Source organism: Poecilia reticulata, chromosome 3, assembly GCF_904066995.2.
Source record: "Poecilia reticulata chromosome 3, P_reticulata-male-v2, whole genome shotgun sequence".
NCBI lineage: Eukaryota > Metazoa > Chordata > Actinopteri > Cyprinodontiformes > Poeciliidae > Poecilia > Poecilia reticulata.
This window is the reverse complement of record NC_088832.1, coordinates 12,793,806-12,812,805: the sequence shown is the minus strand read 5'-3', so window position 1 is coordinate 12,812,805 and position 19,000 is coordinate 12,793,806. Positions and strand designations below refer to the sequence as shown.

The following is a 19,000-nucleotide window of genomic DNA, read 5'->3' as shown; positions in this document are numbered from 1 at the left end:
TTGTAAATTAGGAAGTTTGCAATTTTTCTAGCACTTCACAATTTTCGGTATATCTCACAGGGATATCACTAGAGATTATTCATCAAAATGTGAAGCAACGTATACATTATTGTAAGACATATCTGAGGTGGAGTTTACAATTGCTTTCCAAGAAAATATTTTAAGAAAAAGGCCTGGCTTGCTAGATTCTCACAAAGTAGGTAAAAGTTTAGAGCCAACACTCTGCCTCTAAGCCTTTCATCCAAATCTAAAAATCGCTTATCTAGAAAATCTGAGCACACATAGAAGTACAGAGGGATAAGAGGGATGCATAATGCATTAGAGGAAGATGCTCCTAATGGCTTCTTCTTCGTTTTGGGCAACACTGAGGATCCTGACGGCAACACAAGGGGCTTTATTTTGCTCTCTCCCCACTTCCTCTACTTGTAACAGAGAGGGGGGCAGGGGGGAAAACACACTACAATCACAGAGAATGTTGGATATCATATTTCCTACTTAGAGCAATTGTAAGTGTGTGCAGTTGCGTCTATAAAGATATAAAGCGGGACTATAAGAAAAACAGCAGCACATTAGGAGATGAGGAGAGAGAAAAAATATGAGCGCAGAGGAGATATCTGGATAACACCTAGACATACAAACACATTTACGCACACACGCACACCCACAAAAACAAAGACACACACTCCTCTTTGCCTAATGGCTTTGACCATAACACAGAAAGGAAGCTGGAGGCCGGACAGGGCTGACTAGACACTGAGTGGCTAACAAATGTTAAATCATGCAGGCAGAGGCTCTTTCTCTCCCTCTCTCTCTCTCTCTCCATCTCACACGTAGACACACGCACACACACACACGCATGCATGCGTGCACAGTGGCGTGCTGAGCCTGACTCTGAGGCAGCTGGAGCCAGAGAGCTGAAGGTTGTCAGGAGACATGGCAAAGCATGTGTGTGTTTCTCACACAAAAGAGCCCCCTAATTGTTTGGGATTCATTAATGCAGCAGCTTTTCAATTGCAACCCAAGCTGTCAGGACACACAAAAAAAAATCCTCGGAGCTGGGAGAGAGGTGTATTCACACCGACTGCAAAATAACTGTATAATTAATACTGGGGGAAACTAATTTTTTCATGGTAAAGAAATGAGGATGGATTCTGAATGCTATCAAGACATGAAGGTGACCACATTTAGAGTCCCTCTCACGGATGTGTGATCACTGTTTACATTTCGTGTGCGCCATTTCTCTTCTGTTTTTTGTTTTTTTGTTTTGTTTTTGAAAGACACAGGATTGACACATAAGGGGAGGTGGGGAGAGGGGGACGGTTTCTTACCAGAGGTGTTGAGGGTGGATCCTAGTGCTGATGGGCTTGGGGCCAGGCTGCTCTTAGAGTGGGGCGCAGGCGATGACGAAGAGGAAGAAGAAGAGGAGGAAGAGGAGGCCGCAGGGGAGGAGGTGCGAGCAGCAGACAGGGTGGGCGCAGGGGAGGCCAGCCGCTCTCCAGACTCCATATCTGTCAAACACAATCCAATCAGCAGGGTTACAATAGCAAAGCACATCTACAGAAACACACACACACCCTCACACACAAACGTATACCGTCACACCTACACACACGCACGCACATGCGCACACACAAACACACCATGACACTTTTCCTTTCACATCTCACTTCCCCTGAACAATATTTCTATTTAGCCATGCTCACTGGCTCCCAGCCTCTATTGATTGAATATGGGGTACGATGGAGGGATGACATGTTTAAGGACTGTGATAACGGACAGCAGAGCAAAGCAGGGCTTTTACATTTTGATGCAAAAGTAAAATAAAGCATGAAGAAGGTGCTTCCTTGACAGGACAGTTTGCCTGCTGAAGTGGGATGTTTCGGAGCGACACAGGTCAGAGGAAAAACTCGAGCTCAAATAGGCAAATAACACATTTGTCACTTTTCTTTGTCATTCCCTCCCGTCTCTCTGATACGCGGGGGCACAAAAGCAGAACTCATGCACACCTGTGCGTCTCATCTCCACCACCGGTGTTGCACTAAAAGTAAAACCCCTCATAACACCTGTGTGATGGGGGCAAAAAAAAAAGACATGCATCTTCCAACCCAAAAGATCTCTTTGAGGCCTTAAAAGACTGCATTGTTCGAACTCCTTTCAGCTGGAGCTACAATCAAATGGACATGCATTTTAGTGGATGTGTGCATTAACCAACCCAGTAGCTTTCCATTAACAGTCTCAAAGAGTCACTATGCCAGCTATTACCAACCAACCAACAACATAAGCCCTCACAAGATGCATTTTGGTCATTCAGCAGCCAAATATTTGACTCATATTTGTCAGCTTTAATCCCCTTTTGCTTACGACCGAGAGGACAATGTGTAAGTGCCCACACAGCCGCTGACTTGTGGAGCCAAATAAATACAAAACGGCTAAATAGAAATTACGCACAAACACACAATCGCGCGTTTGTACACACACTGATTTCAACCCCCCCGTTGCACACACAAAATCACCTCCCCTGTCTATCACATCAACCTGACTCTTTCTCTCTTCTCTTTTTCCATATCCCTCTGCCTGACACTAATCCAGGGCTGAAAATCCCCTTCAAAAGCACAGTTTGCAGATTGTGTTTTACAGGCAGGCTTTGTTATTGTGTCATTACACATAAACAGTCTCTGCCTCCATCTCTCCTTCCTTCCCTCTCTCCTACCACCCCTCCACCCTCCCTCCATCGCCCCTCTGCAGTGGGAGCAGAGCCACTGATTAAATCTCTGAGACAAAAGCTGCTATCCTCTGAATATCAAGTATCAGCCTTTCGCCAGGAGCAACACTGACAAGAGAGAGGGAGAGAGGGAGCGAGGAGGCGCGGATGACAAGAAAACCTGCTGCAGTCCGCGGGGAGGAGGCTGGTGTGCCATCGGACTCGGGCGGCCATGACTTGCCACTGCTGCAGTGGAAAAGATGGTGGCGGTGTAATTATGAGCAAGGTCAAAGGTCCTCAGAATGGACTCTTGTGAAAGGTGACAGCATGTGGATAAAAAGAAGAAAGAAAAAAGAGCCAGATTACCAACCTTTACTGTGAGTAAGTAAGTGTTCCATATTAGTTACAGGGATACATTTCTGGCTGAGTGAAGATGAGGAGTTTTAGTCTTATTTCACTGAGAAACATTTCCTCCCGGCCACACTATATTGCACGACTGGCTGTCACACTCTATGCTCTTTTGCTCTTGCCGTCACCCTTTAAATGTCAGGTTAGGGTGAAAAAGAAAAACAAGGGGAAAAAAGAAAAAAAAAACAAGATCCTTCTGAAATATCAATTTTTTTTTTTTTTTCCCGTTTCTGCGGATGCTCCAGATGACGAATCTAAGTATCATTGAGAGCGTGATAAAAATAAAAGAGGAGCTGTGGCCCTTCGTAATTATCATAATGCACACGAAAACAAAAGGCTCGCGTCTCCGAGGACGAGCAAGCTTATGTGGTGTCAGCTGGTAAGTGAAGCGGATCATTCCCCACCTTTTCAGGGAGAAGGACACACACACACACAAAAAAAGACCAAAAAATTGAGAAAGAAAGAGAATAGGCAAGACAATGCACTCTGATTTTGTTGTGGAAGGAAGGGCAAAAGTAAAGAAAAAGAGCAGAGAAGATAAAGCGCAGGCTGTAAACCATTCCTGTCGTTCCTCAATATCTGCACTTAATGCCTCGCCTTGTCAAAACGTGATGATGTGAGCAGAATTGATTTCCCCCCCTAACAAACAACAAAAAAGCAATCCCTCCTTTGCAGAGGTGTAAAGCAGAGCTACCCTCCCCCTCATCTTCTCTCATCTCTTACCATCTCTCAAAGGGCCTCTTTCTGGGATGAGAGATGGAGAGGGAAAGGACAGCGGGGGGAAAAAAAACGACTACGAGGCAAGTCCATCTTCCTCTGACAACTACAAACTGATCACTTAGAGCAATTAAATCTAATAACAATAATAAGATTGAGCTCGGCAATGTACCACCAAACGCACAGCCACAACAATGATTGCAAGAATAATAGAGCGCCAAGGTATTTAAGGATCCAATCCTGACTTAATTATAAGAAATTAAAATGGATTTAGCATCGGAATTAGCTTGATTTTATAGGTAATTAACGGCACACAACAGTGGCAGAATAAGGCGCGCGGTATAATCTCCGTGAACGGCTAAATCAATCTGACTTGAACACCGACCAATCAACGCGGCGCGCTGCAGCCAGAAACAGCAGGTCCTTGCAGATGCAAGGAGAGGCAGAATTTATGCTAATGGCTGAACTATGATTTATAAGATGTGTTCCAGCACTGGATTCCCAGTCACGTCCACAAATACAACACAGCAGCCCAGCTGTCAATGTGTGCACCTAATAGTGGCTGGATGCAGTGGCCCCTTCAGGAGATAGTGTTGCTATAAACAGCTCTGCGCTTTTATGATTGCATGTGGCCTTCATATAGGAGCCTTCACTTGTCAGTCGCATCTAAAAAGGAGGGCACAACAGCATAAAGAGAGAGAGAGTACGTGTGCATTTAGTGCTGGTGGAGATGCTTCAGATCAGGCATGTAACGTTGCTTGATTACACAAAACAATACGTGTGCTTGTGAAAGGGTCTGTCTGCATGTGTGTCACAGCCCCAAACTATAAAACCTCCTGTGTGTCTCAATCTTGCCCCTTTTCTCCTTACCCATCAACACACACGTGCACACGCGCACACTCACACACACACGTACACACAGTAACAGATGGCTGATACTAACTGAGATAATCCGCCAACAGAGTCATCAGCATGGATCAGTGGTAATCAGAGTGTGGACACAATGTCTCTTCTCCAGCCGTAATGGAAGGAACGCCTGGCGCAAGAGAAGGGAAATGCATTATTCCCCATGATGCCCTGACCTCATTCAAAGACGCACGGTGGCTCCCAGCTCTCTCTCTTTTTCTTGTTTCCCCCCCCCCCTTCCTCACCACAGACGACAAAGACTATATGATCGCTGCTTCGGTAACATTCACCGTCTCCTTTGGATCACTTACTTCCTGCCTTTTATTGTGATCCCCGACTGTGTCGAGCTCAGACCCCACTTCAAGTGTGTCCTGCACTGAACAGCGAACAGGGAAAAACAGCAAGTCAACATTCCAAGTGTGTCACGTTGAGGGTTACTGGCAAAAAAAAAAAAAAAAAGCAGTGGACTGAGTAATCAGCAGCTGCATTTAAGAGTCACAGTGATGTTTGTTCATCTTTTTCCGGTGCTTCCATTTCCAAAAACGCAGGAACGATAAAACTGATGCCGAGAAGAGACAGTAATTCATCAGAGTGATATCAAGACGGTCTTTTTCTTATCAGGTGACATCAATAATTTTTATGGATCATTCCCTCTCAGAAGGCATAACCACACACGTGCACAGAATTACTGTCTGCAGTACAAGTGCTGCTAAAATGATTCCCACATCATTCTGAATCAGCATCATCTTTGCTTTTCTTTTCTTTTTTTTTCCTTTTATAGCTGTAGTCTGTAGCTGGGACATGCTGTAGTTAAATCTGTTGTTTTATCCATGCTCTACAGGCAAATCTTTATCATATGGATGTGTATGTTAGTCAGAATTGAATTCCTAATATTTCAGCTCATCTTGCTTGCATTAAAGAGCTTTTTCCTCAAGCCAACCTTCACGTAGAGGCACCATAAGCCAAGAAATGACATAACCACCTGTCGTTGTAGCAATAAGTAACAGACTTTGTCCAGTGTCAAATGTCAACTCAGAAAACATATGAAAGTTAAGAGCCAATGAGATGAGATGGGGACTTAAAATTTTATCATGGTGTTTTGTGGTATTTATTGCAATGGTGGTTAAAAGTGATCCTCAAATCCATCAATCTTTTGGCTCTAGTTCTATTTTGCACATACAGTCATAGCCTTACTAAAACAAACACTTCTCTAAAATTAAAGCTTACTCATGATCAAAAAGGTTACTTCACTGTAACACGAACAACTAGGGAGACTCTACAGCTCAGTGCAAAACAGCTGCATCTAAGGGGAGTTAGAATTCGTCTGTATCCAACTATTAGCTAGATAGTTAGATATCTATGTAACAGTTAGATATTATACTCAGTTTAACAGCCGAGTACCTTTAGTGCTGTCACACAAACAATTTACAAGTGCAGAAGGCTTTTTGGATGATCATAGAACTTAATATTTCAGCCAGGTCTTAGACTAAAACTGCAGCACTCAAGAGAGTCAAACTCAACTTTTATGACACACCTAGAAGATTCTAAGTTACTTTCATTCAACAAAAATAGTTTCCGACAGAACATGACGATAGTGTAAAAGGACTTTTATTTTTGTAAAACAATGCTTTCTCCGTTTTTATTTTCACTGCAACATAAGTGGCCTGTCGAAACCTATTTATACCTCAGTTAAAAGCATTCAAACCCTCATAATTGCTGACCAGCTTTTTGCGTGTTTCTACTGGTACTTTGATGATTTAACTTTTGTGATGTGCTCTAAGTCTTTGACGTTGCAGGGGCCCATTGCTGTCACCGTGGTCTATCTCCCTCCATAAATTCACATTCAAGTAAAGACTCTGGGTGGCCCGCTTCAAAACTCAAAGATTACTTAAACCTAAATCGTTCAGAGCTTAACTGTAGATGGAACTTATCCTAACAAACATCACTGTAATAAAACACAATTTGTTTGCATTATACTCCTGGTTACATTTGGTAATATTATGACAGATAAACACAAACTATAAGATCTTATGGAACAAAATCTGTTTTTAGCAGTTAATTGTGGTCCAGGTGTTCTAGAATATATTTCTATCTTTCTGTATAAAAAAAATAAATAAAAATGTAAACAGGATTTCTAAGAGTGCTTGTGAAGCCAGCGAATCGTGCCAATGGATGAAAGGGGTACAAAGAGGCAGCAAGCCCCGGTGGCCCATCTAGGTGACAACAACTAGAGTGACTCAGACTCCTCCCACGGCATCGCTCCTGCCCAGTGACAGATGGCAGAGCAAGACATGTAGGGGATGGGCACCATTTCTCACCCTGCCTCAGCTAGCCTTGGCAGTTGTGCTGGCCCAGGGTCTTATTACAGCCACACCACTGCCGGCTTTTCCATTTCCATGTTACACTGGAGCTTACCAGGGTACAGCTCCTGCTTACTGCTTGCCATGGTGAAAAGGTAATGATAAGGTTGAGTGTGGCGTTAGCAATAAAAGACTTTCCATGCTCAGTTTTCCCGTCACATGTGCAACTATATAGCCATAAGAGGCTTTAGATGGGAATGCAAAAAGGAGAAGGCGTGCCACATACATTCTGTATATTTTTGAACTGACAAGAAATCATCCCTTGCCAAATGGCTTTATTTGCCTCTTCAAGCATACTGTAGATGCCAGAGGCTGGAATCAGAAGCCCTACTCACCATCCGTCTCCGCTGGGTTCCCAGTGACAATAATGTGATTTTGGGACATGGTGATGACTCGGTGGAGGGGAATAGGATAGGCTTGTCACTTGTGTTTGATGTCAAGCCTATGTGTGACAGAATAGTGTTACTCAGCTCAACCAGACACAGCACTACTCCCATTTCCTGGCCATAAATAGAAGAGAAAGAGGTGGTTGTAAGACTCGTGTGTGTTTGTGTGTGCATGTGTTTAGGAAAGAAAATCTGTGTGTGTGTGTGTGTGTGTGTGTGTGTGTGTGTGTGTGTGTGTGTGTGTGTGTGTGTGTGTGTGTGTGTGTGTGAGTGTGTGTGTGTGTGTGTGTGCGCAAGTGCACCTATGCACACCATTCTAAGTATCATAAAGTAAGCTAAATAATAAAATTCTCATCTCTTCCGCTCGTTCGCATCTGCATCCAGCCAAAGCTAATTATTCTCCCCATGGTAACGTAGCAGGGTCTTCGCATCAAAAAACCAGAAGTGTGCATCAGGCAATCATCCCTGATGAATCTGCCCTTCTCCCTCTGCTAGCCACTCACACTTGTCTGTCTGTCTCACCACTCATTACATTTTTTTTTTCTTCAGACTGAACCAGATCTGTTTGTCATTGGCCACACTGTGTCTATAAGAATCTATAATGACTCTCGAGCAGTTTGGAAACACACACACACACACACACGTTTCAGAGAATATTGTGCTCGTGCACTAGAGATGTTCAACAAAGACATGCAGAGTGAGTTATCATTTCTAGACTTTAAACTTTACATTTTACAGAGCTTCACTTTCTGTAATTCATTGTCAATCTGATTCTCCATGACAACTAAGGGTGCAACCTTGTCTTAAAAGACTGTACTTAGATTCCACATCTAAATACAACATACTTTCACCTCAAAATGTAACCTTACATGACATGACGGAATAAACTACCATGTTTGGAACTACGCTTGCCACTATTTGGTAGACGGATTGATGCATCGGTAGAAATTCATTCCATTTCAAGGTAAACAGATGAGTGCGTAAGCATGAGAGGTGGAAGCATGTTTTTTAAAAAAGAAAAAAGATCAGTAGCGGCAGACAGTTGTATGCCAATTAGTGCTAGAAATACTGTTCTTTGTAGGGACAATCGGGAAACTATTTAATTAGATAGAAACAAATGTTAATATCCATTTAGCTCCACAGTTCTGTGTCTAATTTGTCATTAAAACAAAAAACAAAAAAAAAACACAAAAGGGAAGACAAAGAACATATCTTCACTAAACATCAGGCATGGGCTGCCCAGCTTTCCAAGTGATCAGAATAAGCACCAACACTGTCACATATAATTACATAAAATTGATGTAATAAACCCTGGTGCTTTGTTGTGCGTTAAAATTTGTGAGGAAATCTTACTCATTTTGCAACTTTAAATAAAAGCAAGACATACATGAAAGGATACGAAACTGAATAACTGTAATTACCATCTGTTATTGAAGAATATAGAGGGGGAGGGGGGAGAAAATAAAGAGCACAAAAAGCAAAAGAATGGGCGTACTCCAGATATTTATAATGCAAATGACATGCATGTCAAAGAGCAAAACATACTGGCAGTGAGAGAACAGCGGAACCTTGCAGGAGGAATTTGTGGAGCCCTTTCTGTCTATGTGCTATTTCTCAGCAAATTCACTTGTAAGAGAGTAAACGTGGCAAGACTTTGATAAGAAGAAGCAAAGCAAAAAAAAAAAATTCTGAGTACTACTAGTTAAAAAGCTGATGTGATATTGCTTCTAGGCTTTAGAGCCTAGAGGCAATAGAAGTGATGTGAGAGAGGAACAAAACAGGGAGATGCTAATACTTTTGCTGCTTAACACATTCAGAGTGTACACTTCTTATGCAGTTAGCAAAATATATGGCATCACCAATCTGTATATGTAGATAGAAAAGACAGCATGTGCATCTAGTTTACAAGAGAAAGATTTCTAAAATTGAGAACATTTTGAAGAAATTTGATGTCACTTAAACATCAAGGTATTGAGTTGTTGTTTTTTTTTCGTAAAAGTACACTGAATTTCTTTTAATTCTTTTAATTAAATGTATGCCAAACAAAAAAAAACTGCTGTGTCATGCTTGGTACTGAAGAATTATCTGTCTGCACCAATTACCATTTCAAGATACGAAGAAACGTCTCCTATCATGCTTGTAAAACTGACTGGGCCTCGTTTTACAAGCATGATAGAAGAGGTGGTTTTAGTCACCAGTGATTGTGGAATTTTAATGTCTTGTGATCAAAATTTAAACATTTTCTTTGTTTTGCCTTGACCTGTTATCGGCATGCCAATACTATTTTTTCTTTTTGTTTGTGTTTTTAAAATGAACTGGAGAGAAACTTTTCTGTCTTTTAAAACATATCCCACTTTGTTACAAAAAACTTCCAAACCAAATTAGACTTGCTTAGGGACACAGGCTATGCTGCATTAATAAGGATGTCACTTGCAGATGGATGTTTGTTTTTTGTCAAAATCTGAATTTAAACAAAGTTTACAAAACTAATTTGTGCACTCTATACTCCCTCGAATAACAATGTTGATCAAAATCAGAAATGGGAAACTTAAATGTAAAAATGTAAGCAAACAAAAGTGTCTCGAATATACTTAAATTATACTTAAATTTAAGAATAATACAACAAAAGTTATGAAGTCATCCCTGGGCTACCTTGATGATACCTTCAAACTGCATTCTTTGAGATGTGTCCCTTGTCCTCTACACTTGAATTAAATAGCTTCACTGCCTCACTAGCATGCAGTCAAGCTCTAAGGGCTCTGCTAATGAGCTAATATTGGAGCCAGGTGTGCCGAAGCAGAGAAACGTCTAAAAGTTGCAGGACTCTGGTCCTCGAGGAATGCAGCTTCAGACCGCCGCAAAAAAAACTGCGGATGGCACAAATTTCACCTAATTAACTAAACAATTTTACTAAAAAGAAATTAGATTGAATATTAAAATACTTACACATAATTTATTTCGAGGAAGTAATTAATTCCAGGTTAAGTTGTCACTGCAGTGTCAGACAATGTCTGGTTTCTTGATTGCAACTGGCTAAGAACAATCTGAAAAAGTAACTAAAAGTGGGTTCAATAAATTAATTTCGCAAATAAAACTAACATTGAGCTTTTGCATAAAACTAGTAGTATTTTGTACATTTAATCTTCTTCATTTGTAAGATCCTTTGGAGAAGCTGAACATATCGTTGAAGCCCTACTAATGAGGGCGATACCAGAGGAAATCAGGTCTTTGCCGTAGTTCACAAATACGTTAGGACCTTATCAGCACTAACAGAAGCAGATTGCTATCCAGGTCTTCTCCTTCTGTCATTCAGCTGTCATTAGATTATCTTAAAACGAGTAAATGGACTGAGCCTATGTAGTGCTTTTCTAGTCATACTGACCACTCAAAGCACTTTTACATAGAAGTCCCATTCACCCAGCCACACTGACAGGACTCATAAATTCATACAGCGATCAGCAGGCAATTTGGGATGAAGTGCCTTGCAGCAATTGAGACGAGGTGAGGAAAATCAAACTCACAACTTCCAGAATGGCAGAAAACTCCTCCTCCTGCGGGGCCACAGCTATCTGAATTGCAAGTCTGAAAGAAAGTGGCTTCAGACAGAAAAATTTTTTTTAGACATCAATGGTTTTACCAAAGATATATTTGTCACTGTCTTTTTGTAAAAACGATCTTTTTTTTTTTGGTCTAAGAAACTTGAATAATAGTTCAGTATTCTGATTAAAAGGCTCACTTTGACACAGATTTCTTTTACAGACAGAAAGACAGAAGTAAAGGAGTGGCCACTCTGCTGACCACAGGTGACCTCGGGTGACTAAGACTTCACACCAGCTGAATAATTCATAAATCACCAGAACAAACTGTTACATTGCAAGAGTAATAAAATGACAACCCTGTCGCAGAGATATCAATAAGCAACGATTAATTTAAAAGAAATTATTCCAATATCCATTTTCACAATTTTCATAACACAACATATAATCAGCTGCTGAAATATAGCACTGTCTGTAATTTATGGGGAGCCGCATTTGTTCTCCAGAGCATTATTAAACACGCACTAAATGCTAAATTTTGATGGCTGAGTGGGGAAAGAGGTGGGGGTCTCCACCCTCGCTACACAGTTAGCAGCTCAGTTAGCTATTACCATTATTAAATGAAAAGGCTCCTCGCGCCTCTCGCTTTTTCTTCCACACCTCTGTCACCTTGACACCTTTTCCCTACCCAGTTTTTCTTCTTTCCCTCTTTCCCGCTGCCAATTATCTCATGCGTTTTGCTGAAATCCACGCTAATAACATCTGCAAATAATGACTTTATTAAAATAAAATAAATAAAAAAACTCTCGCTTCCTCTTCCACACAAACAGACAAATGCTCAATGAAGTTAAACATGCGTGTAACGCGAGAGACAGTGGTGGGAAAATTTGCTCACATTTGTTTTTCCAAGTACAGAGATCAGACGAAGCTCTTAAAAGATACAGAGTAGTTTCAGAGAGAGAGAGGAAAAATAATCTGGGAGCATAAACTTTGATGAGAGTAAATCTAGCTGCATTAAACCCAACATGTCTGTCAACCGTGTTCCTCTGCTCACACGGGTGCGTCCCCTAATGTTAAACATGTGAAAATGACCGACTGGGAGAGAATGGCGTTGTATTGACAGAGATGGAGGCAAAGCAGCAGGCAGTCAGCCACTCTGTTCTGCTTCACTGCAACATGGGAGGGAGGCCAGCGTGGACACACATGCATGCGCACGCGCGCACGCACACATGCACAGATGTGAAAACACACACATGGGTGTGTACACTGAACACACTCTTGCAGATAAACACACAGTCACAGTTTCTCGCTACACACACACCCAGAGAAAGAGAGAAAGAGAGAGAGAGAGACACACACACACAGTGCAGCAGGTGAGGTGCCAGCACATCACAGCGCTGCCATTTTTCAGTGTCTTGCTCAGGGAGAAGCGCTCTGACATTTTATGAAGCACTCTGCAGAAATCAGCAGCTTGTAATGGCGGCTGGACTGTCACTCCTTTCCACTCCCTCTATCTCTTTTCCTCACGCTACTTTTAAGATATTATCTCCATTCATTAGCATAATCTAATCAATTTTACAACACTGGCTTTTAATTAGAAATCCCAATCTTGCCTTCTTATTCCGTTTAGACCTTTTTTTTATTTGAGAGAAAATTATATAAAACTGAGGCGAGAAGTGAAAACAGCGGCGAAAAAAACGTTGAAAAGTGCCTCATGTCAGAACCAACAGACAGAAAAGTTTTAAACTGATTATTAAACGGACACAAATGATAATGCACTAGATTAAATAGTTGCTTTTAACATGTTTTTCGACAAGTAATACACACCAATATTATAGAACAAATTAGTCCATTATAAAGCTGCATTTAGAGAAGGACACCTGAAGGCAGTCGTTTACTCACATTTTTATTTGACCCTCGGAATCATGGCTGCTGATATTACAGTACGTGCTCAGCAGAAAGGTCGAATGATTAGAAATCCAGCTGGCAAATATGTCGTCGGCATAAACAGGGAATCTATAGCTTTGATTAACTCTTCGGTATATTATTGTTGTGCCCGACAAGCTCTCTGTTGAGCAATGATTAACAGCTAGTGGCTCCACAAACCGCTGCTAGCACATTAACGCAATGTTTACATTAGGCAGACCTGTGTGGAAGCCATTACTGCTGCACCTAAGTTAACACTTGCCTTTCATAAGCTGAGAGCATGTGGCCCAAGAGTTCACAACACTGACAAACCTTGGCAACAGTGGCTTAAACTTTCCCTCTGAAGCTTCACTTAGGGCCAGTGCATTTTTAAAGTAACTCAGAATAGTATGCCCACAGGAAAAAAAATGTGACTCGACTTGAAATATGTGGGAAGTGTCAGGGCCAAATCTCTCAGTGTAGGCTACGCTATAAACCTTAAACTAAGCCGATTTTATTAATGTGACATTAGCATTTGTAATGAGTAAAAGGGGAGAAAAAAAACCCTCGGGATATTTTGTACTTATGTAAAAAAAATGGGGAAAAAAAACACACACACGTACGCACATGCCCACACACACATAGGCACGGACAAACATGCAAACATAAACACAGAAACCAAACTGCAGCATCGCTACATTTAGTGAAACTACAGAGAGAAAAAGTACAGAGAGAAAAAGTTGTATGTGTATAAGTCCAAATAAGCTTGTGGAAAGTGAATGTTATTGTTCTACATTCATATGCAGCAAATCACTCCAGTCAAATAAAGTCTGGTATTCATCTCACTCTAAACTCCAGCAGAAAATAAATACATAAATTGCTATCAATTTTAAAGAAGAAAAAAAAACTAATCACCATGCTGGACAGTTTTCTTCCTGTTTTCTCTTCAACAAGCTTACAGTGCACATGAGGCTGACTTAATCTGTTTATCTTACAAAGGTCATGGCAAGCTTTTACATGTTAGTCTATTGAGTGAACTGTAAGGTTTGAATGAAGTCAATACTGAGATGTACATTACTCATTATAAAGGTAACTTTGACAAATCAATCAATGATAAATTGTTTGTGTGAATATAAAAACAGTATCATTTGTGTCCTCGCATAGCATTCAGATAAAGACTGTTTTTGTAACAGAGATATAAAACGTAATCTATATTCACAGCTATAGTCATTGCGCCATGATTGATGTCAAGGCAGTATTGTAATAGGAATGTAGACAAGGCATTTGAGAAATGATTTGGGGCTGATATGCTGTAGAATGTTTAACTAAAGGACAGCATTTGTAGGTCTTGTAATTTATATTTTCTTCAGAAGACCCAAAGGGATAAATACAATTTTATGTTTAAAGTGTTTCAATCTGAAACATGGCATGTAGATGGAAAAATTATGCCAGTAATAATACATATGTGTTTGAGTTGTGCTAGTTTTGCTAACATATTTACAACCTGTTTATGTACGTCAGAGGCCTTACACAGCAATCACATCCAGCAAAATGTAAATGATAAAACCAGGTATAATCCTGAGTTGACCTACATACATTAAAACAAAAGTACAAAAACAGAACTCAAAATATATATATTTTTTTCACAATTTCACAATAAAACATCTGACCTGATTTTAAAGGACAGTGAGCCATTGGAGTGTGTTTAAATGGTTTCTTAATCAAACCCTTTGGGACTTTTACTGACTGCAGTGACGTGGAAGCCTTGTGATGATGTTTGCTCCAATCAAATCATGCAAGTGTTGTATAAACACAGCATAAAAGTAGCTTTGTCTGAATTTGTAAGGCAACAATGTGAAACAAACTTGCAGAAAGATTCCAAAACAAGACTAAGCATCAGCACTCTAAATATGCCTAAAATTGCATCAACAAAATCATGTGCTTTGTGATGGATACTTTAAATTCACATGCCAGTGAAGGCAACATGCTGCTGTTATGCAGCTTCCCAAAATACTAACTGTTGAAATGAGTAAATGAATGAATGAATGAATGAATCAGCGAAAGAACTAATGAATGAATGAATGACAATGTAAGTTTTAAAACATTAAAACTTTAGTTGCATATATTTTTTGTAGGTTATAAATTTATTATAGTCTTATTATTAAATAAAAAAAATACAAAAAAATCAAATTTGGTCTGCCATTGAATCCATTTAACAGGTTCATTTTAAAGTGGAGCATGATTACTATGGTTTATTTATCTGTAATCTGGCTTTTGCCACCATCAAAAAAGCAATCCTTCAGTTCTTTTGTTGAAAATGTGACTTACTGTTAATGTTTTGCCAACTGATATTAACTGTTATTTCTTGATTGCAGGGGTGGGGAGTCACTTCCTTTATTAAATTTATTTTTTAATGGCTTTTAATTACGTATTTTTACAGACAAGTTTTTGTTTTTAAAAACACCTGTTGCTTTGAACAAATTTGCCCAAAGTTGTCACATTGTTTAAATGACAGCTAAAGATGGCTACATCTCTATCGTCAAGAATTTTAAAAATGACAACACAACACTCACAAACGTTTTAAAGCACACTTATGTCTGGTTGGAGAAGCAAACTCCCCAGCATGCAAAATAAGATATGCAAACTAAAAAGGGTGTAAATTATAAAATATTACACAAAATGGAATGGGATAATATTATATGATTAAGTCAGTACAGTCTGGAGGCAGGAAACAGATGCAATATATCATATCCAGTTAAAGGCAAAAAAAAAATCTAAATTGATGCCAAATATTTTACAGGAGGAGAAAAAATAATCTTATCATAGTTTTAGTCCTCCACCAAAAGGATAAAATCTCATGAATGAGCATGTTAATGTGTAATGGCTCCACTCCACCATTTTTTAAGTATCGCCTCTCTGCTGCTCTATCCAGGACAGTTTTTCTTCCCCGAGGGGCCAAACCTACAAGACCATTTTAAAAGCCCAAATGTGACTTTAAAGGAGTTTGTCACACCCGCAGCGGAGAGCTTTGAAAAACTGTGCAGAATATCCACAAAAATGGAACAACCTTTTTTTTCCCTGTGACAGGGCTCTATTTCCACCACACTTTTCCTGAGCAATTTCACATAAAAAGTCAAAATATTTGAACCTTTGTTGACTGCGCCAAAGCTGGCTTTGACATTACTGACGCTTTCACCGTTGGATTTACACATCAGCCTATTAAATACACACGCTGATACTAAAAGCCAACCGTGTTCAACTGCGTGTCACACTTCCTGAGTCCCCTCCTACAGATTCAAGCCTTTCTAATAATACATGCCAACAGCCCCTACTTTGTTAACTGATATTATTTCAGGAGGAGCTAAAGAAAAGAATGAATAATAGCTCTGGTTCTGGCTTGTGTTTTGTTCGTGTAGCTCTGTCTATGTCAGGACAAGCTGATTTTTTTGTTGGTGAAGCTGAAACCAAAGCTGCCTAGGACTGATGTTGATGGCTCTGTCTCACCCACTCACTGCCCCAGAGGGAGCCAGGACCAAGACCATTGCTCAGGGTCCTGTCTGTTCACACACATGAAACACAGGCTTGGATTACACAGGGCTCAAAAGTGACTCATCCCGAAGAGTGGGTGGAGAGGAGGACCCTCTGTGTTGCTTTCCTCTATTTTTTTTTTTTGGCACAAATGTGTGCACATACACCAGAAACAAACAGTCACTAGTGATAGCTACATCACAAGCTCAGAGAGAACCTTTTGGTTTCACACACCTGCCAAAGACAGATGTTAAGAATAAATCAGAGAGACGCTCAGAGTGGAAAGAAACTGTGCACTGTCGCAACTCTACTAACTCACTACACAGTAAACTAACTGGAGAGCAAACAGCTGCACACAACAACACACAACGATGATGAAAGCAACAATAGCATACAGGCACCTGACGTGCATACAGAGAGAGAGAGTATTTTCTAGTTTGTCTCACAGGCTTCACTTTTTTTGTTTTTGTGTTTTTTGTTTCCATGTTTTTCTTTTTGCACCGCTGTGCTGATGGGTAACCAGCTCGTATCCTTTGGAGTCGAGGGTATTTTAAGTGCAATTGTTTGTTTTTTTTGGAATGAGCCTAAATCCTCCAACGACTTGACAAGTCACAACAAGGCTGAAATCGGTGTGGGTGGGTTTTTTTTGTGTGTTTTTTTTTTTTTTTTTAGAGAGAGGAAGCCCTTTTTTACACTGCTGACTTTGTGAATTTCATGATTCCTTTATTTAAATATAACATCACTGGGGTATTAAGAATCAAGACTCTCATGAAGCCTTCCCCTGAAGTGGATGTTTTTTTATACGTTCAGTAAAACACAAAAAACTATTTTGGGAAACTGCGACCTCTACTAGCATAATTTAAACACCGATATGACAACATCCTACATCCTGTCAGTCAGTGTGGCACACTTCCTGGTTCCAGAAACTATGTTTCACAGAAGAGGAAACTTGCACAAGAGCACCTCTTTTGTCTAAGCTGGAATCCATGTCCGTGAGCGTCGTATGTCACTGGTGTTTTTATGTTTTTTTTTTTTCTTTTAAGCTGTTGTCACCCAGCTGGCTCGGAGAGACAAAGTGGCCCGTGGTGTGGGTGCATATGGGTTGCTGTGCGTGTCACAAACCGACACCCTTCACGGTTTGTGGCCCAGAAACGGGATAAAACAGTGAGTTAACCAGCAGCGCGCTGACATTATCTCTCTCTCGCTGTCCTGGAATGCTAGCCCGCTGTGAAACTCCAAATATGTGCCGTCCTGTCACACCACATAACGCTCTTCTGTGTATTTCTGAAGCTTGTGTGTATGTGTGCAGAAAAAAACAAAAAGGGGAAAAAAAACGATGCGAGTGTGGGCGATTTGCCTTTCTTTTCTGCGTAGAAGGCCAAGTGTGAACGTCTGTATCGAAATGCTTGATCTTAAAATGCAAGACGACCATGCAGCTAACAAGTGCTATGAAATTAAGATTGCAAAGGGATACAAATCCAAAGCAAACAACAAATATGAGTGAAATCTGCGCGAACAAACGGGACAAAGTGTTTGCCAAGAGTGTCAACAGATTTTCTCTTTATCTTTAATCCAAGAAAGTCTGCTCCTGTTCGTGTTTACAATCACTGGGCAAAATAGAGCCCAACTCCGGGCCTTGTGATGCCAAAGAGTCTAACATCCATGACTCAAGAGGTCACGCAGCCCATCCCGGCTGAGCATTAGGGGTTAAGGGGATGAAGCCAAGTGTGAAATGTGAGAAGACAAGCCAGCATGGTTTCTCAGGCAACAAATAGGAAGGCGACAAACATATCTGTGCGCCTGCGAGGAACGTGAGGTATGCAAGGAAGAAAGACTGTCACGTCATCCGTTTTTCTTGCAAGAGCAAGATGAAAAAAAAAAAAGAAAGTAAAGAGTGGCTTTTTGAACTGGCTGAGTTTAGACATGTTAATCAGTAATAGCTTGTTAGACGGGAGGGGAGTGAGCACATGGGTGTATGCATGTGTGTGCATGTGTGTGCGTGTGCGCGGCCGTGTTCCTGGCAAAGTCTGACACCACTTGGATTTGAGCTGGTTGAAGCAACAGAAAGCTCCAGACCAAGAGATAATCCATCTGGACTGTTTCCTTGCAAAACATATGGAAAAAGGCAGAAGGGTTTTTTTTTCTTCTTTTTCCGCCCACAATAGCTATTAATATCTCATACTCAACATTTGCTCATGCCTCACTAAGGACTGGAATTCCAGCTGAAACGCAGTCATCTTAGAGGATTAGGAAGGGGTGGTCAGGAGTCTTCATACGCTTGCCCTATGCGTTCACTATGCGCAAGGACATGTCCCAAAAACACAAACAAATGGATGGCGTCCAACACAATATTCACACACATCTCTAGGCAAACTGGAGGAATGTAATCTCAGCCTTCAGACACAAAACAACTTGTTCTGCTTAAGTCATTTAAACAAAGATAGCCTCTCCTTGCGGCTTTGAAAATAATTCTCCCCGCTATCAAGGAGGACCTCAAAATAATCACACAACTACCTGACAGCAATTGTCCACAGCTCTGCCGAAACCTCAGTT

At 40.7% G+C, this 19,000-nt stretch overlaps 1 protein-coding gene across 11 annotated transcripts in view; it reads right to left on the bottom strand.

Annotated features, from left to right (window-relative positions):
- baz2ba (bromodomain adjacent to zinc finger domain, 2Ba) overlaps window positions 1-19,000 on the bottom strand; it is a 73,215-nt gene that overhangs the window by 31,087 nt on the left and 23,128 nt on the right. For all 11 annotated transcript variants that reach the window (XM_008404439.3, XM_008404443.3, XM_008404440.3 and 8 more), the window contains exon 3: window positions 1,329-1,508. In XM_008404439.3, coding sequence (XP_008402661.2) covers window positions 1,329-1,506 — 178 coding nt within the window. In that variant the 5' untranslated portion in view covers window positions 1,507-1,508. The remainder of the gene's footprint in view (window positions 1-1,328; window positions 1,509-19,000) is intronic.